This window comes from Mesoplodon bidens (assembly GCF_964165515.1).
Source record: "Mesoplodon bidens genome assembly, chromosome: 15".
Taxonomy (NCBI): domain Eukaryota; kingdom Metazoa; phylum Chordata; class Mammalia; order Artiodactyla; family Ziphiidae; genus Mesoplodon; species Mesoplodon bidens.
In genome coordinates, this window is record NC_138171.1 from 86,361,030 (window position 1) to 86,385,059 (window position 24,030).

At 57.0% G+C, this 24,030-nt stretch overlaps 1 protein-coding gene across 1 annotated transcript in view; it reads left to right on the top strand.

Annotated features, from left to right (window-relative positions):
- The window catches only part of IQCE (IQ motif containing E), a 39,044-nt gene extending 19,971 nt beyond the window's left edge, over nucleotides 1-19,073 (top strand). The window contains exons 11-21 of the mRNA XM_081255448.1: nucleotides 342-505; nucleotides 1,755-1,810; nucleotides 3,025-3,224; nucleotides 4,815-4,919; nucleotides 6,188-6,278; nucleotides 8,804-8,962; nucleotides 10,573-10,596; nucleotides 13,352-13,473; nucleotides 14,128-14,228; nucleotides 15,391-15,504; nucleotides 16,776-19,073. Coding sequence (XP_081111574.1) covers nucleotides 342-505; nucleotides 1,755-1,810; nucleotides 3,025-3,224; nucleotides 4,815-4,919; nucleotides 6,188-6,278; nucleotides 8,804-8,962; nucleotides 10,573-10,596; nucleotides 13,352-13,473; nucleotides 14,128-14,228; nucleotides 15,391-15,504; nucleotides 16,776-16,903 — 1,264 coding nt within the window. The 3' untranslated portion in view covers nucleotides 16,904-19,073. The remainder of the gene's footprint in view (nucleotides 1-341; nucleotides 506-1,754; nucleotides 1,811-3,024; nucleotides 3,225-4,814; nucleotides 4,920-6,187; nucleotides 6,279-8,803; nucleotides 8,963-10,572; nucleotides 10,597-13,351; nucleotides 13,474-14,127; nucleotides 14,229-15,390; nucleotides 15,505-16,775) is intronic.
- Nucleotides 19,074-24,030: the final 4,957 nt, after the last annotated feature.

Below are 24,030 nucleotides of genomic sequence, written 5' to 3' on the forward strand. Positions count from 1 at the left end.
TAATTAATAAAACTCCTACCCCCAACATCTTCTTTAAAAAAAAAAAAAGAAAAAAAACCTATATCTAAGGACTTATGGAGCAACAAAGAAAATACATCTCCACAAGTTCTTTAGAGATCCTGTTTAACGTCCATTGCTAATGACTGAACACGGTATTTTGTTACACAGGCTCGCTGATGAGAAGAACGAATAGCAGTCTGCTTGTTCCCTGTTAATCGCAAACGTTCATCAGCAGAAACCACGCTGAGCGCCCAGGCTGCTGAGTGCGCACCCCTCACTTAGGACGCGTACTAAACCAGTTCAGGCACCAAACCTTAGCCGCTTGGTCTCGTTCCTTCTAGGCCTCCAGTGGAGAAGAAAATCGTCCTTAAAAGGCAGAAAAAAATGAGCAGCGCCCTCCTGAGCTTATCCCGGAGCGTCCAGGAGCTCACGGAGGAGAACCAGAGCCTGAAGGAAGACCTGGACCACGTGCTGAGCGACTCCCCCACTGCCTCCAAGATAAAGGGTACCCGCTCCCCAGAGCCGCCAAGGGGGGAGGTGGGGGTGGGGACGCCAGGAGGGGCCCCACGATGCGGGCGGCTGCGGCCGCAGGAGATTCGTGGCCCTCCTTCCCCCGCACACCCCTGGGCAGCGCTGCTCCAAGGTGTGTTCCAAAGCTGCAGGAGCCTGCTGAGTGCCAGGCGCCATTCTAGACACACAGCTAGGGCAGTGAAGGCGCTCTTGCTAAGACAAGAAGCCAGCAGGTCACGTGCCAGCCAAGTGGTAAGAGCGCTCGCTGGTCAGGGGGCCGCGGCGGTGGGGGGAGAAGGGGGGCCGGGGGGGCACCAGCAGGCGCAGAGCCCCCGAGTGTCCCGGCGCATCTGAGGCCGGGGGCCCAGCCTGCGTACGTGCTGGCCATGGACACAGAGGGGAGGGCGGGGGAGGACAGGGCCCTGCAGGCCACTCAGGGGACAGAGGGCTGGAGCAGGGCCGGGAGGGTCTGCCTTGCCTCTCGAGGACCCCCCCCGCTCCTGTGCTGAGTGGACGCCATGTAGGAAAGGGCCTTGCTGGGGCTGCTGGTGGCCTGGCCCAGGTGGCACAGCAGTGGCGAGAGGTGGCCGGGCTCTGGTGCACGTGGGGAGCGGGTGCAGCCTGTGAGGGACACGGGGGTCGGGGCTACTGAAAGGACAGGCGGGGGTGGGGGACATGGAGCGAGCGTGCCGGGGGGGTGGGTAGGTGGCCGGTGGAGGTCAGTGCGTCGGGGGTTGGGCGGGGCCCTCGCAGGAGGACTGGTCCTGGAGGCCGTCGGGGACCAGATGACCCGGCGAGAGTCCAGTCACCCAGCGAGTGAGTGGGGCGAGGGAGGACCAGCTGAGCCGCTTGAGGGGCCGCCAGGAGCGTGTGGGTGCTGGGGAACACGCTGGTGGCCCGGGGGCTAGGACCGAGGCCGGGGCCTGGGATGTGGCGGAGTGGACTTGCTGGTGACCTGGAGAAGGGCTGTCTTGGCAGGCTGGTGAGGCCAGAGCCTGATGGGGTGGAATTGGGAGAGAAGGCCACACTGAGCCCTCTCCCGACCGTTTGTGTCGGTAAAGCCGCGGTGAGCCGTGGAGCTGCCCTCGGCACCGCAGGTCTGCCGGGCGTGGGGCCGCCGGCCGTTGGGGCCAGCCTGTGGAGGGGACGCCGTCGGGCCGTGCTCCAGACGGGAGGTCCGGGCTGAAGGGGCCCGTGGGGACAGCTGTACGAAGGGCGCCCGTCACACCCCGCTGTTCCATCAGGCTCTGTGGAGTGGAGCAAGCCCCGGCTGCTTCGGCGGATCGCAGAGCTGGAAAAAGTGAGTGGAGTCCCGCCACGGCACCTCCCCTGCTCAGGACCTGCCTGTGCGAGATCAGCGGGTCTTAGAACCCGGGACAGACGTAGCGCCGCTCCTGGGACTTACGCAGGGAGTCGGGTTGCGCTGAACATGTAAACAGTGGCCGTCTGTCTGCAGACGGCATGCGGACACGCTGGCAAAAGGAGACTCTTATGGGTCCGGACGAGACCTAAGAGCATGTCATGCCTGTCCCTTGTGTCACAGACGGCAAAGCGTGGTCACACGACACATCGAAACGTCTCAGGCTCTCGTGGGCACCCGTCGCTGGGTGCATAGGATCCCAGAGCCTTTCAGACACCCAGCCTGCCGTGCACATGGGGGCTTTTTACTGCCAGTCACTTACCAGACTGTGTTTCTCACCACTCATATAGTATTTGAATTCACAGAAAACTGTGCATCCGCACTTTGCCAACCAGGAAAGTTAGGAAGTTAACGTTTCCTCATATCCCCCATGTGAATTTGCAAATGTAGTCAATCTGATTCTGTTGAAATGGGTCAGAAGTGTCCCTACCTTTTGAGTACTGGTACAGCATCAAGTTAGAGCTGTCAGTTATTTGGCTGAGCAGAGTAAACCTAGAGGGGAACAATAAAAAAAAAATAATTTCACGTATTTACAAAGCAGAAAACTTAAGAAGTGTCTGTAAATTGTGGGTAGTTCAAGAATAAAGCTTGTTAGGAAAGGGCAGCCAGAGGTGGTCCAGAAGCCCATGGGGCGGCGCTCTGCTACTCGGAGAGATGCTGGTATCAGCGGGAACCTGAAGGTTCTCAGCATCTCCAGCTGGCAGAGCTGGATCGTCTTTGATGCGTGAAAGCATAGAGGCTGAAAATTCCAGACGTCTTAGGGAAATAATAGGGTAAACGAGCACGAAGAAAAGCAGTTTACGATTTCACTTTCCGTGCCCTCTGCTGTCTATTACCGCACCTGCCCCATCCCGGCTGGGTCTGCGTGCTCCCTGCTCCAGAGGAAGAGAGTTCGGGGCGGGGGGGTGCCCTGCCATCACCCCCAGGACTCTGGTGGAGCAGAATTGTCCCCGGTCAGCGTCCCAGGTTTCTCAGATCACACGCAGAGCTCTTCCCATTCCCTTGCTTGGGATGAGTTTCCCCTTGGCCATTGTCTCTTTCCTAGGAAAGTAAAGTAAGAAATAACGTCTAACAGATACCTGTGTTGCCTCCAGAAAATAAGTTTGATGGAAAGTCCCAAATCCCGCACTTCAGAGGTGGTCAGGTCTACCCCGCCGGCTCACTCGGTGTCCAGCTCCACGATGCACCGGCAGCCGCGCCCCGACCGCCAGGAGGAGAGCGAGCGACTGCGGGGGGTTGTGAAGAGCCTGAAGGGCGAGCGGAATGCCCTGCACACCCAGCTGCAGGAGCGAGAGTACGTTGTCCCGCACGACTGGCGCCCGGCCACCTCCGGGAGAGGTCCTGCTCCCGTGACTTGTGTAGTTGCTGGACTTGAGCTGTTCTGGGGATTTGGGGAAGGCTCAGCTCATAGCAGTCATCACACAGATATGTTTATACAATTCTAAAACTTGTGATGTTTTAGTTGTGAAATGAAGGCAGCTTTAGTGGGGAAAAGGAGACACTGATTGGCCGTATTACGTCACGAAAAGCACGGGGGTCCCATTTAATCTCTTTACACGGAATTCCAGAGGGCTTTCCAGATTCTTTTTTAGAGAAGAATTGACTGTGATTGATTCGTGTAAAATAATAGGCCATCCATCAGATCTCTTGCAGAAGGGTTTAAAGATTCAGTACTATGTTTACAACATCTAATCTGTGCATCAAACAAGACACAGGTGCTGTGGCGTGTGGAGTATTCAGTGTGACCATAAGAGTGTGGAAGGCGAAGCCTCAGGGTTCTGCTCATTTACCCTTTGTTCTCTAGTGTCTCGCTCTGTAGCTCCCTTAAAACACTCCTGTCTCCTCCACCCGTTGTTTACGTGCGGCTTCTCCAGTTGCAGTTCTGTCGCGAGCAGGCTAAACCCATGCATCTTCCGAGATGGTGTTTCTGAGACCTTGCTACTCAGAGTGTGGCCTAGGAAGCCAACGGCCTCAGCGTCAGCTGGGGGCTGGTTAGAGATGCAGACCCTCAGGCCCTGCCCACCCGGGGCTGGTTACCTTGGCCTGGCCCAGATCTCCTGAACCTGACTCTGCATCTAATGAGACCCCCCCCACCGGTGATTCATGTGCACGTCTAGGTCTGAGAAGGACCTGTCTCTGCTGCCTTCTGTTCACAGCAGAAGGCAAATCCCTTCCCACTCCACCTGCTTTTTCACCTCCAGTCGAAGCCTAGTAGTGCATCCATGTGCTAGGTTCTTTATAAAAATTAGGCCAGTCATTTTGCACGGTAAATAGCATCTCTGATTATCTCTTAAGCCATCGCATGGCACGATAATAACTTCCACTCAGTGAGCCCTTACCGTGTGACACTCCTGGTGATGCATCTCATTCACGTGAGGTCACCACCACGGGGAGCAGTGGAACGTTTTAAAGCCACGTCCTTAGCGAGGCATCACCTGTGGGGCACAGGCAAGCTTGGGTAGAGGTGCCTGGGTAGCCTCTTGTCCTCGAGGCCTCAGCTCAGGCTGCATCACCGTCTGGTCCACGGCGGGTCCTGGGAGCTCTCATCTCAGGAGCAGATTAGGCACCCAACTGTGTGACCGCTGGGTTAATGCCTCTCCCCGCGGGACGGTGACGCCGTGAGAACAGGGCCTGCGCCTCATCCGGTAGCCCTGCTCCGTCCGTTGGCGGCGCGCACGGAAGGTGCTCAGTAAATAACCGAGCGCCCGCGGCTCTGCTCGTAGATCCCTGCAGTTACAGAGAAGGGCCTTTCTTCATCCTCACCCACGCATAAGTAAGGAGGTTGGACCGTTACTTTTTCTGAAAGCTCTTCTTGCTCTGGTGACCCAGGTCACTGTGAGCCTTTGTTTTAATGACGCTGAAATATCTCTGGTCCCTCGTTCAGTCTGGAGGTGAAGCAGCTACTGCAGACAAAGGCCGACTTGGAGAAGGAGCTGGAAAACATGAAGGAGGGTGAGAAGGACGGAAGAGAAAGAGAGGAGGCTTTGAGGTGAGTGGACGAAGTCAGAAGACACGCAGCCCCAGGCCCTGCCTTCTTCCCCAGCCCCGCCCACCCCGGCCCATCCGCTCTCAGCCCATCAAGAGCGGCCCGTAAAGCTCCAGCCCGATCACATCGCTCCTCTCCTGAGGTCCTCCCGTGGTTTGCTGTTTCCTTCAGAGTAAATATCCGACCTCTGGGGAAAGGCTGCTCACGGTTGGGCCGGTGTTTGCCGCTCTGGCATCACGGCCAGCTCCCCGGCCCGCACCCTCCTCCAGCACGTCCGCTGCGAGCAGCCTCAGAACGCGCCCTGGTTCCACACCCTGGATCCAGACAAGACCTCCCACCCTCCTTCATTGACCTCTGTCCACCGTAGATAAAAAGTGGACACGTGGCAAATGTCCATCAGCTGGTGAAGAGAGTAAAAACGGAAGTACATCCGTACAAAGGGATGAGGTCTGACACCTGCCACGACGTGGATGAGCCTCAGAAACACGATGCTCCCTAAAGAGGCAGACAGAAAAGCCCGCACACTGTGCAATTCGGAAATATCCGGAATGGGCCGATTAATAGAGAAGACAGTGGATTAGGGGTTGCTGGGGGGGAGGGGAGAGGAGGGAGTGGCAGGTGAGGGGCTCGTGTTTGGGGTGACAGAACCGTTCCGGGGTTAGATAGTGAGGATCGTTGCACAGCGTGGTGACTACACTGAGAACCACTGAATCGCGTATTTTAAACAGTGAATTTGGGGTTATATGAATGTTATCTCAGTAAGAAATGCCCAAAAAAGTAGGTTAGAAATCTGCGCAGAAATATTTAGCACTCGGAATAATTAGTAAGACACGGATTACTGAAATGAATACCAAATTTTATTTTCAGAATAAATGTGACTAGACTTTGCCAGAAGCCTAGAATTAAAGTAAATCAGAACGGGCGGATATACAGTGAAGAATTATTTTTACCTTGCCTTTAAAATCTGTAGCAAGCACATGAGTCATTTTTCCTTCCATTCGCCTTGCTTGTTAAAAACCCCAAAAGATAGCCATGCATCGTTCACGCAGTCGGTATTTTTTCCGTTCCTCCCATGTGTCAGGAGTGGGGTCCGGAGGGGTCGCCCTGGGCAGTGCCGGCTCCTGGGCAGTCAGGTGGTGGCGGGGCACCCACCTCATTCCCGGGGGGGCATCCTTGCCAGCTCTGCAGGCCGCCACCCCTCCTGTCACATACAGACATTTTACACAGCGTCATGGCAAGTAAGGTGTCACTTTCTTCCCTTCCCACTTTAGGGAGGAAATTCAAGCACTCACCAGGAAGTTTCAAGAACTGGAAGAAAGTAAGAAAGGAGAGGAGGAGGATCCCGAGGAAATGAGTCCTGAGGTAGGGTTGTCTGTGTTTTTACCTCCTGTCCGGCATGGCAGGACCCTGAGCTGATGCGTTATGGTTCTGACTGTCTCCGTGCCCGGAGTTTCACCTGAATCCAATGTTGACAGTCCACTTTCCTTCTACCATCAAACAATCGATTTCTATAAATTGGGTGTATTGAATCCTGGAGTTCTGGACTAATTGACTGTCAGTTAATTGACTTTTCAAACTAGTGTTCGCGTCTCAGATAGTTAAGCTGGTGAGTGAAGATCTTCCCCAAACTTCAGATATGTAAAAAGTTTAAATATCCAACAAGGGTTGCCGTTAGAAGGTGAGAAGGAGTTTGGGAAGGCCCGAACTCTCAGTGACGAGCCGGGCGGTTCAATGTAAGTTGCAGAGTCTGGCACTGACACAGGGGCCGGCCGGGAAGGCGCTCACCGGGGCTGGCACGGCCCCTGCCCCTACCCCTAGGCCGGGGGTTGGGGGACTGGGGAGCCGCAGCTCCCTCCGCAGGGCCTGTGGGCAGGTAGGCAGACGGTGAGTCTAGGCTGACCCTCCTCCCTGTCCCCTCGCTCCCTCCATTTCTATGGACATGATGGCAGGGGACTCCCCTGGCACCTCCCTGAGCACCTTCTTGAACCAGGGGAGCCCTCTGGCCCCCGTCGGCCCAGTGCTGCCTATGCTATAGGACTTCTAGTGGCGAGAGTGTGTCTCCTCGCTAATCCTTTTTTTTCCAATTAATGGATTCCCCAGATGGCAATTATATCTGTTAACACAAAAAACTAATAACTGAGGTATTAAAATCCTGTGGCTGCAGTTTGCCCCAAGAGGAGCCTGTCGTGTGAGTGTGTGACAGGGAAGACCAGCCTGGCCGGGGCGTCCAGCGTGGGTGCACACTGAGATGGGCAGCCGTGCCACCCTCTTCTGCGACCCTTGCTACAGATCTGAGTAACACGCCCAATCCACCAGGATGGCCAGGCTTTACCCGGCACACGTTTTAGCCGAGAAGTTCTGTTGCTTCAGAAAGCGACTTGCTGTTTCGGTAGCCAATAGCCTGACGGGGACTGGCCTCTAGGAGAGGGAGGGCGTACCAGGTGCGGGATTGACTTGTCTGCTGAGAGCGGAAAAGTGTTTGGGTTTTTGTTTTCGTTTTAAATCTAGACGGGCCTCCCTCTGACAAGGCTTTCTCATTTAGCTGGAGTCCTGTTTTAAGGCCTCATCTTTCAGCATCTGACACTACATGTACTTTCACCCCAGCCCAAAAGGGAAAGAGAAAAGCCCTAAAAGGGAAAGTGGAGAAGCTGACGAGCGTGTCTCTCTCCAGTTACAAGTTGAGACAAACCCCAGGCCACCGACTGATCCGGCAAAGGAAAGGTGGCTCTCCTGGTGCGTGTTGGCTGGAGCCCCGTGGGTTGTGCAGTGCCCTTGACCCCGCATGTCCGGCTGGCCACACGTGGGGTGGACGTGTGAGTCCACCTCAGTCCCTTCCGTTGTTCAGGAAAGTAGACTTTCTCTGTTACCGTATGGGTGCATCTCCTTGGCGGCTTTTCCAGTGCTTTAGATAATGTTCTGAGTCCTGCAGAGTCACTGTCCTCCTATCCAGGAAATTGACCACCCTGCCCGATGGGCCCTTTTCAGGAGACCCCTCCCTACCCAAACGCCCGCGCTGTCGGCCCCAGGTGGCTGCGGCACCGGGCAGCTGACCGCCCGGCGTGTGGCGGGCAGAGCTGTGCCGTTTGTCTCCTCAACGCTCCTTTCCCAGTGGGGTGCTCACGGTGCTGACCGACCCGTACCTTGTCTGCCTCAGGCAGCCCTGACCCCTGGGGGGCATCCGACACACGTGAATGTGGATATTTCTGCTTATTCCTGAAGCTTTCCCTTAGGGAGAAAAAATATTTTCCACGTCCACCGGAATTGGCAGTAAAGGCTTTGTCTGTGCAATTCATCTGGTTCTGCTTTTACCTTAAGACCCCCAAGCTAGGGGTCTTCCCCGGCGGTCCAGTGGTTAAGACTCTGCACTCCCACTGCAGGGGGCACAGGTTCGATCCCTGGTCCGGGAAGTTCCATGTGCCGCAGGGTCCGGCCAAACAAACAAGCAAACAAACAGAAAACCAAAAAACCAAGCTAGGAATCTATTGCCTTTTATCTCAGAAGTCCCATTTTTGTAATCCAGTATTAGACGAAAAGGAAGCTGGTAAAAGGACCTCCCGGGAAGCAGATAATTGATGCACTGACGCACTGACGTGACTGAGCTCAGAAGGTGCGTCGTGGTTATTGATGACGCCACGGGTCACGTTACTTCTCCTCCTCGCGGGAGAGCGCTACCCCCAGAGTTTACGGGGTTAACGAAAACCGACTTTCACCCTATTTACTAGCAAATGTGTTAGTTCTCCAGAGACTTTTTCTGTCATCTGGCATGCTGAGCGGAGTGGACACTGGTTTTTTTCCTCTAAATTCGAGTCTAGTCTGAGAAGCTTTGCCCGCATCCTAACATCCTGCCTCCTGGCCTGATGGCCGGCTTCTTTGCCCCCATCCTGCAGACCCAGGAAGCGCCCCGAGCCCCCGGTCCCTCCCAGATGGACTCGGAGCTGGACACGAGCGAGGGGGGCTCCTCCCGGCCCCGCTCCGGCTGCTCCCAGGGGAGAAGAGACGCCGCCGCCCGGCTCCTGCAGCGCCAGTGGAAGGGGCACCAGCACCGGGTGAGAGTTCCCTCGCCCGCCGGCCCTCTGCTGCCCACATCCTCACTTGCCAGCCCTTCCTCCGTCCCTCTGCCGGGTGGGCTCCGTGCCAGACGCCCTAGACACATAGGAAAACGCAGGGACGCAGAAGATAGCCTCCGGAGACCCGGGGTCTCAGGCGGCGAGGGCGGGAGGAAGGCCGCGCCCGGAGCCCGTGTGGGCGCGCTGGGGGGTGGCTGCCGCGGGCCGGGCAGTGGCTGGTCTGGAAGCCTCTGTCACCTCCCGACGGGTCCCAGGGACGTGGGCTGTGGGTGCGGCGCCCCTGCAAGCACGGGACTGAGCTTAGGGGTCTCCCTGGTGGTCCGGGCCCCACGGCAGCCCTTCGCTGGGGCTTCCGGGATGGCCGTCTCGTCAGGAACAGGGAGAGCCTGCCTCGGGGCTGCTCCTCAGAGGACAGCGGCGTGGGTGGCGGGACAGCAGGGCTGCGCGTGGGGTCTCAGACCCGGGGGTGGGGTGAGTAGGGCAGCAGGGGCCGCAGGCTGCGCACGACAGACCGGGAGCCGCGATGTCCCGCGGTCTCTCTTGGGGGAGGAGTGGGGCTCCTCTCATCAGCTCCTGGGGGGGCTCGCGGAGATGATGGGGCTCGTGGAGACGGCAGCTGTTAAAGGAGACGACGAAAGGCTCTAAAAGAGCCCCTCCCCCCGTTTGATAGAACGCAGCATGGCCCTTGTTCCCCCAGCTGAACAAACAAACAAAAACTGGAGCTCCCCACCTGCCCGAATAGTGTAAGATCTTAGCTCCAGAAAGCCGCCGGTGGAGGTTTTTTTTAATCATGGCTTCTTCCCAACTCTGATTATGAAAATTTACAAAACATAGAAAGTTGAAAGAATTTAGCACATTCAGCGATGTACTAATTCTTGCCCACCACCTCGGTTCAACAACAGTGCACGTTTAGCCACCTTTCTTTCCTGCACGTACTGTTTTTTCCAGAACCGTTTGGAAGCAAGTTTTAGATGTTATGAGACTCCAGTGCGTATCTTCTAGGAATGAGGATGTGGTACTTAAGCGTGGTACCGTGACAGGACTGGAGAAAGTTCCCCGCCGTCCCGTGATTCTCATGACTGGTCAGACTTGGGAGTCAGTGACCCAGACCCTGCACGGGGGTCCCCTTTGTAACATCACCAGTGGGCAGTGTCCAGCCGCTCTGAGGACATCCACAGAGGACACTGCATGTTATAGGACAGCTCTGGCTGGGGGAGGGGCTTCCTCACATGGAGCCTAAGACACAACCCCGTCTCGGTGGTCCCTGCGAATCACTTCGCCCCGCAGCCGGCCAGGAACCGCAGACACCCTCGTGGCGGCCTGGGCTTCAGCTGTGATTCGCCTCCCGGTCACGGTCACGGCCACTGGCTTCCTCCTTCGCTGTTGCAGGCGGGTCTGCATCAGCTCCATCAGCCTCTCGCGGAGCCCCTTGGGTATGGGTGGCGGGCAGGGGGCTGTCGGCGAGGGGAGGGTACCCGACTCTGCTGTTCCGTCGCCGTTGGCTGTGGCAGGGGAGGGACCAAGGGACGAGTACGGTATCACAGAAAACTCATCCTCATGTTAATTCATAACTGATCTCCTTATTTCAGAAAAAGAAGGCCGTTCTGGACGACGTAAGTCAGTTTTATTTCACTAATTTCAAAATACGTATCTTTACTTTGGTTCAAGTGACTGTGCGGAGATCTCAAGAAGCGTCATTGAGTCCGTGTTTTCACGAAGCCAGGCCAGGCCCCAGCACTGAGTTAAAACTCCTAAGTGATGGCAGCATCCAATAAACACTTGGATAGTTTCACACTTTCATAATTCATTCAGTCATTCATCATTATCTCAGCACGCTTTTATTGATCACCAGTTCCGTGTCAAGCAAGCTGTGGGCCCTCAGGACACAGAGAGACATTAAGCCAGGCCAGTCCAGGATGGAAGAGGGGTTTAGGGGCACGTCCACGGCGCTGTGGGGTTCCTGCTCACCAAGGCCGGGAACGTCCCTGCGGGGGGGGACGGGCCTTGAGAAGGAGAGGGACTCACTGAACTGGGGAGTGAGAGGAAGGGCATCCTGGGCAGGAAAATTCATGCCAACAAAGCCCTGGGTAAGGGAAAGGGTGTGGCTTGCCCGGGAAAAGGAGAGCAGGGGTGTGACGGAATGCGGATCAGAGCAGAGGAGAACAGTAGGGTATGTGGTAGACGGTGCACATCTAAGCCGCTGGGACCCTCGCCAGGCCTCCCCACCAGCCCTAGCTTCTGCTCTGCCCTCCCACGGCCTATTCCCTATGCAGCCACCTGGATAATGTTTTTAAATGTTAAACCACATCACTCCGTAATGACTCCTCTCACACTTGGAACAGAACCCAAAGCAGTCTGGAGGCGTCTCTGGCATCCTTGAAAATATCCAGGCTGCTCCTGCCACAGGGCCTTTGCACCTGCTGCGCCCTCTGCCTAGAAGGCTCCTCCTCCAGACACTCGCATGTCCTGCTCCCGGCTTTACTCAGGTCTGTGCTGAAACACGACCTTCCCTGGACGCTGCACCACCGGCACTCCCCAGCCCCACGCCCTGCCTTACTCTTCTTCGTAGCTCCTATCCCTACCCGATACTTCACCCTTTTTGCAACTGCTTGCCTCTCCCATTAGAATGTAAGTTTCGCGGACGCAGGGACCATCCCGTGTTTCTGCTGCTAGGTCCCTGGTTCCTAGAGGGGTGCCTGGCGTGCGGTTGGCATTCAGTAAACGTTTGTGAGCGACTGAGGGGACGAGGGTCCCTGGAAGGACCATAGAGCACATTTATGAAGCAGGCGGCGGCCTGTGTGCTGCCGATGGTGTTCCGCCCTTTCCCCTCCGGTGTCCCCTCCTCCCTCAGCCTCCAGGGTGATGACAGACCCACCGTGCGGGCTGTCGTGTGGGCAGCATGGCGTGCAGGACGGCTGCTCCCCTTTCTGCCCTGCTCGGTCAGCACCCTCACCCCTCCAGCGGGTGCGGTAGCTTTCCTGTGAGCCGCGTGGTGGGCACCTTCCGGGTTTGTCTAAATACTCATTTGCTTTTAGTGAGTTATTTTGTCCTTGGTAACTGATGTTCTCTCCCCTCTTTGCTGTCTCCTGACCCCCCGTTTGTGGCGTTTCCGTCACTTTGCTGTCAGGGAAGACAAAGATGTTTTCTTGTGGTGACTTGATCATGGGAGCATCTGAACCTCTAAACGCAGGTTCAACAGTGGGACTCGGCGTGCTAGTGTGTCCTCCTCCTAAATGTTGTGGAGCCGCAAGCCCATCCTCAGCACTAGAGGCAGGACCCCTGAAATAAAAGAGCCGCCCCTAAAATCCGAAACGTTGATCTCAGAACTTACAGAGCATCCATGTGTATCTCCAAAGAAAATGATGTGAGATTAAGGTCGAAGGATACGTAATTCCTTTGTCATAGTTTGAGATCACGCTCCACCCTACTTGACTTTAGAAGATGTACGTGGAAAGCGTATGAAGTGGATTAACTATTCCAACACGGAATAAACGATCTCAGCATGAAAACATAACTACGTGTAAAATATGGAATCACACTTGCAGCTAAATGTAATAGCGTTGAACAGGGCCTTTCCCCCCCAGAGCAGTGGCACGTTTCTCGCTGTAGGAGGTTGTAGCGAGTGAAGGAGAGAGGCTCCTTCAGGCGCTGCCGAGATTCTGCGGCAGAAAGGGAGCCCTCTCCTCGGCCCTTGGAGCTTCTCCCTCTGGGGCGCCCCGGCCCGTGCCCGCCGTCTTCCAGGGAAATCGACACCCATCTCCCCTCCCCGCCCCCCCGCCGCCCCCACTAGGCTGCCGTACTGCAGGCGGCTTTCCGGGCACATCTGGCACGGGTGAGGCCACTGTCTAGCAGAGTGTGCAGCCCGGACCCCCCTGCCGTGCCAAGCCCTCCCACCCAGGTAACCCTCAGGGGCTGCACACGGGCCCAAGTCCTTAACATTCTCTCTCCATTTCTTCCCACGCTTCGTCGGCGGGACAAGCGCAGATGCCTTTGGGTCCTCGCGTCCTGCCTCGCCCTGGGCGTGTGCCTCGCCCTCCAGCCCCTGGCACCCGTGGCCCCCCCCCAGGGTTGAGCTTCAGCAGCCGAATGGCGTTGAGGTGCTGGGACATCGAGTACCGTGTCCATCTTGGGGTCAAGACAGAGGCTTAAACTACAGCAAAGATAGGAGTCCCTCCCCTGTGAAAACCACCAGACACGATTCTAAGAATCTCTAAAGGCCAAGTAACCTGCAGCCAGGAAACTGCTGACGAAATAGTAACGAGGGCAGCCACCCGAATCGGAATTGCGCTCTTAACCTGGCGCCGAGGGTCCACACGTAGGAGGTGGTGGGGGTTCACGCGGTTCTCTTCCCCACCGTCGCTGCCCCAGGACTCGCCCGAGCCCCGCGTCCCGAGCCCCATCGTCCAGGCCCAGGGGGACCCGTGGCAAGAGGAGGCCGTCACCATCATCCAGTCTGCCTTCCGGGCACACCTGGCACGGGCCAGGCACAGGTAAGTCCACCTGGCAGGCCTACCTCTGTTCTGTATCACAGGGCAGTGCTGGACACCTGCGGGGGCTGCCCAGCCAGAAAGGCACAGGGTGTGTCGCCAGAGCATAAGCTACACCCACCCACCCAGGTGAGGTGGGCCACAGGCTCCGGTCCTCAGAAAGAAGCCATTCTAGGACCGTTTCCTCCTGCTGGGAGAAAACAAATGGGAGGGGCTAGATACCGTGCGGTTCGGGGAGCCCTCGGTTTGCAGACTGCCTGTCGGCCTGTGCCGATGCCTTGCCCCTTCCTGAAGGACACCGTGGCGTGACCCGTGTTCAGGAGGACGTGGGTGTCGTCAGAAGCCTTCCTGCAGCAACACACTCTTGTCAGTGGCGCCATGCCTGCCAGATCCGCCGGGGCTTGGTCGGGACTGTCCTGGCTGCAACGGCTCAGAACCCTGTATGAGTCACCTCGGGCAAAGAGTGGGAGTTCCGGCGGGCCAGGGGCCGAGCTCGGGTTGGGGCCCGTCCCTGGTGCAGCCTTCCACAGCCGGGGGTGCAGGGGACACGCCCGAGGCCCCTCACAGCCTGCCTGTCTCAGGGCCTGGGCCCGTCGGCCTCACACGACGCTGGCCTTCCCTGGAGTCAGAATCAGCTAGTCTCTCTCTCTCTCCCAGTGCTGCTGGTCCACGAGCTGCCACTGCAGCGTTTCCCGACAGACCTGCTTGGGCCCCACACAGCGCACCCTCCTCTCCGCCCTTGCCTGCAGCCTCTCCTGGTAATTGCATTTCGGATTTCACGCGAGGGGCAGCTGGCCTTCCGAGGTTTCAGCCAAAAGAGCTGCCACCGTCCCGGAAGTTGGGACGTATAAAGTCGTGTAGGGGGGCTCGTCCCGCGGCCACCTGCGAGCTGGGTAACGCCTTGGCCACACCTTCCTGTCACAGCTCCGTCCCCTGTCCCTTGGGTCGTAGGGGAAAGAGCCGGCCCCAAGTGACTCCCCAGAGCCCGACAGGCTGGCCGGTTCCGGGGTCGGTGACCGCAGGCCACGCAGTCGGAGCTTCATGGTTTTGATTTTTAATCTCAGCTCTAACTAGAGCAAGGCGGTGTCTCTCCTTTGGGCCAATGTTTTTCCTGTTTGTTGTTTTTAAGTAAAACTTTGCTTGTATTTCCTTTTCTGCTTCATGAAGATCCAATAACAGTCAGTGGAGAAATCCCTGGACTGGCAGGGGCGCACAGCCCACGGCGAGGCCCGGTGCCAGCTCTGCCCCCCTGCAGACACGGGGTCCTCCCCGGGCTCACTCCTCCTGTGCGAGAGCCGGAGGGTCGGGCGAGGCCACGTGCAAGTCGCTTTCAGTCCCCAAATGTATGATTCTGCCTGTACTTCAGGTCCTCCCTCCCTCAGACTGTAACCGGGACACTTGCTTGGAGCGTCTCTGTACGCCAGAGGTGGCACAGAGGTGGCCGTGTGAGGTCGGGGACTGTCACTAGACAGAGCGTAGTCTTTTTTTGTTTGTTTTTTTTTTGCGGTACGCGGGCCTCTCACTGCTGTGGCCTCTCCCGTTGCGGAGCACAGGCTCCGGATGCGCAGGCTCAGCGGCCATGGCTCACGGGCCGAGCCGCTCTGCGGCATGTGGGATCTTCCCAGACCGGGGCACGAACCTGTGTCCCCTGCATCGTCAGGCGGACTCTCAACCACTGCGCCACCAGGGAAGCCCCAGAGCGCAGTCTTGAGTCTCGTTTGCAAGCGTGGCGTGCAGGCTGAGTTCTGAGGTCGCAGAGGTGCAGTCGGAGAAGGGCAGGCGCAGGCAGGCCGTGGTGCTTCAGAAGGAGGGAGAACTACAGAAGGCCCAGTTTTTCTGAACAGAAATGTGAGCCTCGGAAGACGGGTGGGTGCGACGAGCCTCTGAGGATGGGAGCCTCCCGCGTGCCTGTCGTTTCAGGGCAGGAAGACAGCGAGGGGAGCAGCAGGGAGACCGCGGAGGCTCCGGCTCCCGGGGATGGAGCGCCGAGGCCATGGGGGCCAGGGGCACCGGCAGCCCTGCGGCCCTCCTCTGGTGAGTGTCGGGTCACGGGGGCCCTTCCGGGGCTTGCCTGACCTGGAAACTGCCACGTGTGAGAAATCGCACTCTGTCCCGTTCGGTCATCTTGTCTGGCTTTGTCAGAGCGAACTTTGAACTTTGAGGTTCTCTCCAAAATCTCCGTCTGTAAAGCTCCCCAAAGCCTGCATATTATTCTCCAAAAACCAGTTTCAGTCTGATTTCACCAGACCCTACGTTTGGCGACCTTTAGATTCTTCGATCAGGGCTAAAGTGTCTGTGTATGCCGCCCTTTTCTCCTCTTGTTAAATGCGTGTCCTTTCAAAGTGGCAGCTCATCCTCCTGCCTGAAAAGTGCCACCGCCGGCCTCGTTCGGGCCCTTGTTTACACGAGGAAACGGTCTCTGTGAAAACTGCACATAGAGCCCTTGTTTGATCTATTGTGAAAGTGTTTTTAAAGGGAAAGAAAAACTGAAGCTAACCTTGAAAACTGATGTTTTTAATTTCATAAGTTTTTCCACTCTCATAGTTTTCTTGACAGTTACAGAAAAAAAGCTGACACAGTTACAGTATCTGCAGCACGTGGAAAAGCTGACACAGTTACAGTATCTGCATCACGCAGGGTGGTGATTTCCTTCCCTCTTTTATCTCAAGTCAGGGATTGGTTCCTTTTTTATTGGCACTTTACTTTGTGAAGCAGTCGGAGCAGAGGCCGTCTTCTGGGGCTGGGAGCACCGGCCCCAGGCCCCAGGGGAACCTGACCCTTCCTCACATCCCATCCAGATGGCCACTGAGGGCGGAGGGAGTCTGCAGGGTGGTCGGCAGGCGCATCCCAACCTAGGGTCGATTACGATTATGGGATGTGAAGAGTTTAGATGTGCGTGAAGAAAGGCGCTAGAGCTCGCGGGTGGTCCCTGGGTGTTGGCCTGGCCTGGCCCGCCCCCTCCTCCTGCGGGGGGCGTGTCCTCCCCAGGAAGCCGGGGGCCACCGGCTGCATCTGCCCACGAGTCACAGCCGGCCACCCGGGCCGCAGACTCCCGGACGCTGCCGTGAGGGCAACGTGCAGAGAATCCCCGCCGCCGCCGACTTGAGCCTCCCCCGTGCCGCCAGCCTTCACCTTTCGCGGCTGTTTTGCTTTGGGGAAACTGGCCGACGCTCGGGAGCTGGGCGCAGAGGGTGCGAGTAGGCTCTAACGAGGGTGGCGTCTGTCAGGCCTGCGCCGCCGTCCCTCGCGTGTCCGCCCCGCCGTCCCTGAGCGTGGCTGTGACCGCCGTCCCTTCTCTGTTTCAGCGGAGCCCTGTCCTTCCGGGCCGCAGCGCGCCGCGACTCCGCCCGCGGAGGACGTGAACTCCGACGACTCCGACGAGATCGTCTTAGCTCCGCCTCTGCCCACGAAGAAAATCGCCTCCCCGCCCTAGGCCCCTGCGGTCGCCCGGCACGTGGCGATGCCCTGTCCGGGCAAGGTTAGGTTCAGAGGACAGAAGCACTCAGACAGGAAAGGAATTTATCTTGTGAGGAGGAGGAGAACCGTACCTACTTGACACCTCACCTCCGTCCCCGGTTTTTCTCTTTCGTTTTGCCAGTCTGCTTGTTTGTTCAGGGAACCCCTAATGCCTCTCTTTATTTTATCTCTGGGAAGGGGTCGCCTACGTTCCGCACCCTCGGCTGCAGGCCCCCCCCCCCGGTGGTCTTCATGCCGGACAGACACACCTGCCCAGGCTGGAGGGCAGCAGGGGGCCCGGCCGAGACACGTCCTCTCGGGGGACCTCTGGCCACCTGCGGCCGTGCAGGCGAGGGCTTCTTCATCGGCGCTGACGCCGCACGGCCACCGCCTCCAAGACAGGCAGCGCGCCTCAGAACCCTTGCTCTCAGCCCGAACGGAGGGCCCTGCGCACCGGGGAGAGCTTAATCCTGGGCCACCCCTCCACCTCCCCGGCGCCCCGACGGCACGGCAGCCCTTCTCGTGTTGCACCTCAGGGGCTCCGGCTCAGACTTGTCCTTCTTTCAGAAATTCCTGGGCCCTCCTTACAGAGGTCAGAGGCTCCCGGCTCCAGCACAGGCGAGGCGTGTGGCCAGGAGGATCTGTGCTGCCCTGTCCCGTGAGAGAGGTGGACGGATCTCCCAGACCCGCCCACTCGGAGTCAGGCGGGGGACCCGCCAGCCCCTTTCACCGCTTAGGTGCCGGTCATACAGTGGGTTGAAAAAAGTTCAGCCAGGGGGCCAGGCTTGCGTCATGTTTTCTTTACTCGGCCCGTGAGCTGCCAAGTCCGTTTTTTCTTCTGTTTCTGCCGCTGGACTGATGGCTAACTCGAGTGAACTCGCTGCTGACCTTTGCCTTGTTTCATCCACTGGGTCTGTTCCTCCTCTGGGTGCCAGCTCAGCTAAAGGCCTGTAGGAGCCAGTCCACCAGTCAGGTACCCAGAGGGTGATGAAGGCGATGCCTGCGGCCTGCAGGTCCCCAGGGGGTCATTCTCCCCCCCCACCCCATTCAAAAATGGGCATTTCTGCATTACTCCTTGCTCTGAGGAGCCCAAGGCACTGGGGACCTATGACAGATGGGTCAGTGTCAGGACGTCCTCGCCTGGTCCTGGAGGAAAAGGCCGTGTGTGCAGCGGGCTGGCCGTCGGCAGAGCTGGGATGGGCAAGGTCAGCCCCGGGACCTGAGTTTTCCAAGAAAATGCTCCTGAGAATTGCAGATATGTACATTTGTCTGCCTGTGCTCCTTGGGCCCAGCAATGTTGATCTAGTAAAAGTAAGCAGTCTTGAAGCCACCTCAGTAAATGACTTAACTCAAGGCTATGACCCTCTGACACTGTGTGGATCTGTTCCCTGGAGAATGCCGGGTGCCCAGTGTGCTTGCAGGGCCCACGGCTCGGGGCTGGGGTTCTAGGGCTGCAGGAGCAGCACAGGGCTGGGCGGGACAGGGGCCTGGGGCCTAGAGGGCCTGCCTTCTGCTTGCCTGCCTCTGTGCTGCCCCACTGGACGGGCCCGTCCGCCCTGCAGACAGACCAGAACCCTCGTCCCAGCAAAAAGACCGAAGGCATTAGGAAAAGGACGGCCACCTAGCTCAGAGCAACCAGCGTGAGAGCTGCAGAGCTTTGCTTCGTTTTTAAGTAATAAATACCCTCTGCAGAAAGCCCCGTTCACCTTCAAGAGCTGAATAGAATTTAAATTCCATGAGAAGCCATCTAAGCCAATTCAACACCCCTCCCTGTGGTTTGGGAAGCAGTGTTTTCTCTCATGTGGTTCAGAAATTCTGAGGACTGGAGAGTGGACACTCAAACCTGCCTGGGGCCGGCCGGCTGCTGCTCCAGGTGAGGACCTCCCCGAGCTCCCAAGGGCCTGTTAGCAGCTGATCACGCCGGGTAAGCATCCTTTGAAGCAAGAGAACCCACACCTGGGTTGAAATGTGAAGCCATCAAGTGGCTCCAGGGGGAAGTGGTGGACACGCTGGTCTTCGACCTCTGTATTTAGGAGCACTCTGACCTACGCGTAATTTGTACACAAGTCTCTTGGAAGGCATAAGGTTTTCCCTCTGTGCTACTCATCACTGGCCTTTGTAATTGTAAATAAAAGCTGTTTTGCAGGGTCTTTGTCTTGATTGCCCTATAAACCCGTGACTTTTCATGACCTCTGGGTGTGCCATTGCCGTAGCTCATGCTGCACAAACCCCGTGCTTCTGGGCTCCTGGCTTTTGCTTTGGTCACAGCACAGCCCTGGGAGCGTACAGCCAGCCGGAGGGAAGGGTCCCACAGCCAGCTCCCTGCCGTGCGGGAACTCGTGCATCCGTCTTTGAATTTCTCTTCCTTGTTCATCAGTGAGGACTTGAGCATCAAGAAATGAAAATGAGGGAGGATTTCCCCCAATTCTATTTTTTGTTTTAGGAACAGGGAAGGAATAATTTACTGAGGAATCAAACAGATGTGAATGAGCCCCAAAAAAGTTGACTTCTGGAAGAATAATTGTTTTCCAATATTTTGTTGGAAAATTGCAGCACGAGGTGCACCTGTGGCTTTGTTTGCATGCGGCTGCTTGCTGGGCCCTCGAATTTGTCTGAAGCCCTTACAGGGACTGGTCTGTTGGCTCCAGCACTGGCCCGAGCGGATCACCGTGTGTCTTACGGGCAAATGGGTCACTTGGAAGACTTGGCGCTTTCAGAGGTGCTGGTTGGCCCTTGGAGAGGTTGTGACAGAGGACAGCAGGGTCCATCAAACCCTTAGCCCGGCCACAAGCTTGCTGCCACCTGCTCTCCCGTGAGGCTGGGGTCTGGCAGCAGAGAGGCAGCCTCAAGGGGGGTGGGGTGGAGGTCTCAGCGGGAGCTGGTGAGAGGAGAATGGAGCACAGTCTTCACCCAGCAGGAGGAGAGCCGGCAGGAAGGTGTAAACGTGGGACACATACTTGTGCACAAACACATGGGATCCCTCTCCCCACTCCTGCCACTGGCCTTCCTTGCTCTTGGCAGCTCTTCACTTCAAAGGTGGAGCCCAGCTTGGTCTGCACGTGAGCCTCCTTAAAGGCTGGTAGCCGAGAGTGACCCCCAGGCCTCCGCCCAGATGATTCTAAACATGAGGTTCCTCAAAATCGCAGGCTAAGGGGAGAAAATGTCAGAATGCAAATCCCTGGTTTCTCTTAGCTGCTGTTGGGTTCAGAGAATGAACGTGGGGATGAGGAACGGGTCCGTGTTTCTTTGCTTGGACGCCAGCCAACGGCCTTTGGCCAGCGCCTTCCGTTATCCTGGGAGCCCCGCCGGGCAGCAACAACCCAGGAGGCGGCCCCGCTAGACAGGGCCTGCCTGGGGGAGCTGGGGGCCGTTTCCATGGTGCCATGTCCTTCCTGAACAGGGGGGGGGGGGCCCTGAGCTATTCGTTAATTAAGCCCAGAACAGCCTGGGATTCAAAGCAGAGGGCCCCATGTGTGCCAGAGCTCCCGGGGCGGCCATTCAGGCAGCCCCCCAGCCCTCCCCTCCGGCCCGGCTTTGAGGGAGTGAAAGCCGGGAAGCCCGGGGATAGGTGGGCCGTGGGCGCAGCTCAGGGAAGCGGCGGAGAGCCACTGTCCCTGCTAATAGCAGCCTCATCCACTGTCAGCCGGTCTCATAGGGCCCCCCCCACAACCCCGCTCAGCTCTGTGACGACCACTCTCTCTGCAGCTGGGGACGCAGTGGCCCCTTCCTCACCCCCTCCCCGTTGACAAGGTTTTTCTCCCGGCCTGTACCAGCCCTTCCCCTGCTGTCTCTTAGACGTGGGCGTCCCCAAGGCTCTGACCCCAAGCAGACCCCACCCAGACCCGAAATGTCGACGTGGACGTCTGCACACGTGTGCCTCAGGTGCCTCAAACTAGGCCTAGCCCAGCTCTGAGTTACCTTTGCCCCCTGACCTGCCCCCGGCCAGCGGTCCCACCCCAGGGGATCACAGCCTCTCAGTTGTCGGAGCTGGAACCAGGCATCATCCCCCTGTCCCTCCATCCTCCTCGCCCTCCACGGTCACCAGGCCCCAGTGGCTCCTGCTCAGAGCCCCCGACACCTGCAGCGAGGCTGGATGACCCCACCGGGTGCCCCACGGACCCCAGGACGAAGCCCAACTCCTGAACACGCCGTGCCCCCCGTGCGCAGTCACAACACGCACACGATGCAAACATACAAACATGCATACACGCACAGGCATGCGCACACACGCACGTGCACACACACACCCCCTCTCAACTCAAGCCACCATAAGCTATATGAGGCTCTTCCATCTTTCCAAAAAGGAGACCACAAAAAAAGACCAACTTGAAAGTTCCCACACTTTTCATAGGTGTGGATGAAACTATCAAATGCCAACTTGTTCGTGATTCATTAATTTGGTCGTACGTATTTAAAAATCATGTAAAATGAGACATCCTTTGGTTTCTTGAGTTCACAGCAGCGTCACACCCCTGGCCTCGGTCATTCCCACCCTGCGGATGGCTGCAGAATCCGCATGTAGCTCACTCGCCCAACTGTCTTCTGCGCTCCATGCCTGGCTCTCCAGCCGCCTCCTTACCATCTCCTTCTGGATGTCTCGACATCTCACCTCACCTTGTCCAGGACTACGCTCACCGGCCTCACACCCATTAGGATGGCTACTATAAAAATAAACAAACAAAAAAATCAGTGGTGTTTGTTGGTGAGGATATGGAGAAACTGGAATCCCATGTCCTGACGGTCTGAATTTAAGATGGCGTAGCCACAGTGGAAAACGGTATGGCGATTCCTCGAAAAATTAAATATAGACTTACCATATGATCCAGCAATTCCACATCTGGGCCTACACCCCCAAAGAGTTGAAAACACGGACTCAAACAGATCATAGCATTATTCACAGCAGCCAAAAGGTGGAAGCAGCCCATGTCCATTGATGGATGAATAGACAAACACAATGTGGTCCATCCATTCAGTGGAATATCACTCAGCCTCAGAAAGGAAGGAGATCCTGACGCCTGCTGCAACGTGGACGGACCTTGAGGGCAGGATGCTCAGTGAAATAAGCCAGACACAGAAGGACAGATACTGTGTGACTCCACTCCTAGGAGGTCCCTGGAGGAGCCAGGTCCATAGAGACAGAAAGTAGAGGGTGGGGGCCCGGGGCTGGGGGAGGGGGAGGGGGGTTAGTGCGTAACGGGGGCAGAGCCTCAGTTTGGGAAGATGAAAGAGTTCTGGAGATGATGGTGGTGATGGCTGCACAACAGTGTGACTGTACTTGATGCCCCTGAACTGTACACTTTAAAACGGTTAAAATGAGAATTTTTTGTTATATGTATTTTACCCCAATTTAAAAAAGTGTTTTAAATGACACAATTCTCCCCTCCCAAGCAGGCTCACCCACAGGCCTCCTCATCCACCCCATCATCATGTGCACAGGCCGGACACCTGGGTGCGGAGTGTCATCCGTGACCCCCTTGCCACCATCTCCAATCCTTCAACAAAAAATCCTATTGACTTAACCTCCTAAGTACGGCTCACGTCTGTCCACTCCTCTCCATGTCCATCCCTGCCCACAACAGCCCAAACCACCACCTCAGCCTCCCCTGAATAGCTGCGCCCCCATAACCAGTCGGCTCAGACTCACCCTGGCCAGGCCCCATCTGCTGTCCACTGCTGCCTGGGGTTAGGGGGCAGGAACGTGGCGGATGTGCTGGGGACGGTGCCTTGCCCTACGAGAGCCAGCAGACCTTGCTCCCTGGAGATGCCCAACCCGGATGTGGCTGGTGCATCACGAATCCCCTCAGGGCCTCCTGCGGCCCCTGGCATAATCGCTCGCGGCAGGGATTCACTAAGCAGAGTTCTGCTTCTCTGTGTAAAGCCAAGATTATTTGATTGTTGTCTGACTCCCCTATCAGACTCTCTAAGATAAACTCCGCACTGAGTTTGTGATGCTTACTGCTGTTCCCAAGGCCTAACACAGTGTGTGGTACACAGTAGGTGCTCAATAACCGTGCAGAATGGATAAATGAGGGGCCCAGCAGCTCTTGGCTGAGGTGCTTACCTCCCTCCATCGGTGCTCTTCCGTTGTATCCTCCGTCCCCCACTGGACCGAGAGATTCGTGAAGATGGTGATCATGGGATTCACCTGTATATTCGCACAGCAAACACAGTACCCAGCACACAAAGAAGTGCTTAATGCATGTTGAGTGAAGGATTCTACCGGCCTCCCAAGATAGGATCTCAGAGGGAGCCTTGACTCTCCTTCTCACTCCCCTGTCCCCCCATCAAATTAGCAGCCAAGCTCTGTGCATTCTGTCTCAGTGGATTCTTCAGAATCCGAGCCATCCTTCCATTTGTTAGACTTAGGTCGGGCTGGAGTATAACACCCCAAATAACAGTAACGCAAACAAGTTAGAAGTTTCCAAAGCCCCAAGGAAAGCAGTACAGGTGAGATATGGTAGCTGCATGATTTTCAAAGACCTGTGCTCTTATTGTTGCTCCCTTCTCCTGAACACAAGGCTTCATGGTCCAAAGTGGCTGCTTAAGCTCCAGCCACAACATATGCATTCCAGCAAGCAGGAAGGAAGGAAGGAAGGGGCATCCCCTCACTTGAGGACGTCACTCATATCCTATCGGTCAGAACATAGTTGCACATCCAGCTACAAGGGAGCCTGGAAATGTTGTCTTTTATTCTAGATGGCAGTATGCTCAATAAAAATGAGAGGGCCTGTTACTAGGGAAGAAGAGAAGGATAGATCCCGTGGGATGGCCAGCACTCTCCTTCCTGTTCCTCGTCTCCCTCCAGCGTCAGGCCCTTGGGTCCTCCTCCCCACCTCCGTAAACACACACCTTCTCCCCTTGCTCAACAGATTCATTTAGATTCCACGGGGCACCCTGGATTCCCTCCATGCCCCAGCTCGGCCCCCATCCCCCGGCCTTTCAAGAAACACGAGGCCCTTCCCCACCTCCAGCTGGCCCCTTGCATGAGCTGCTTCCCAGCCAGGAATGTCCTTTCCACCGAGCCAGCCCCCACGGCCCCCGCTGCTGAGAGGCTCTTTGCAGTCAGCCCCTCCTTTCTCTGTGTTCTCACAACGCGAGCTCATT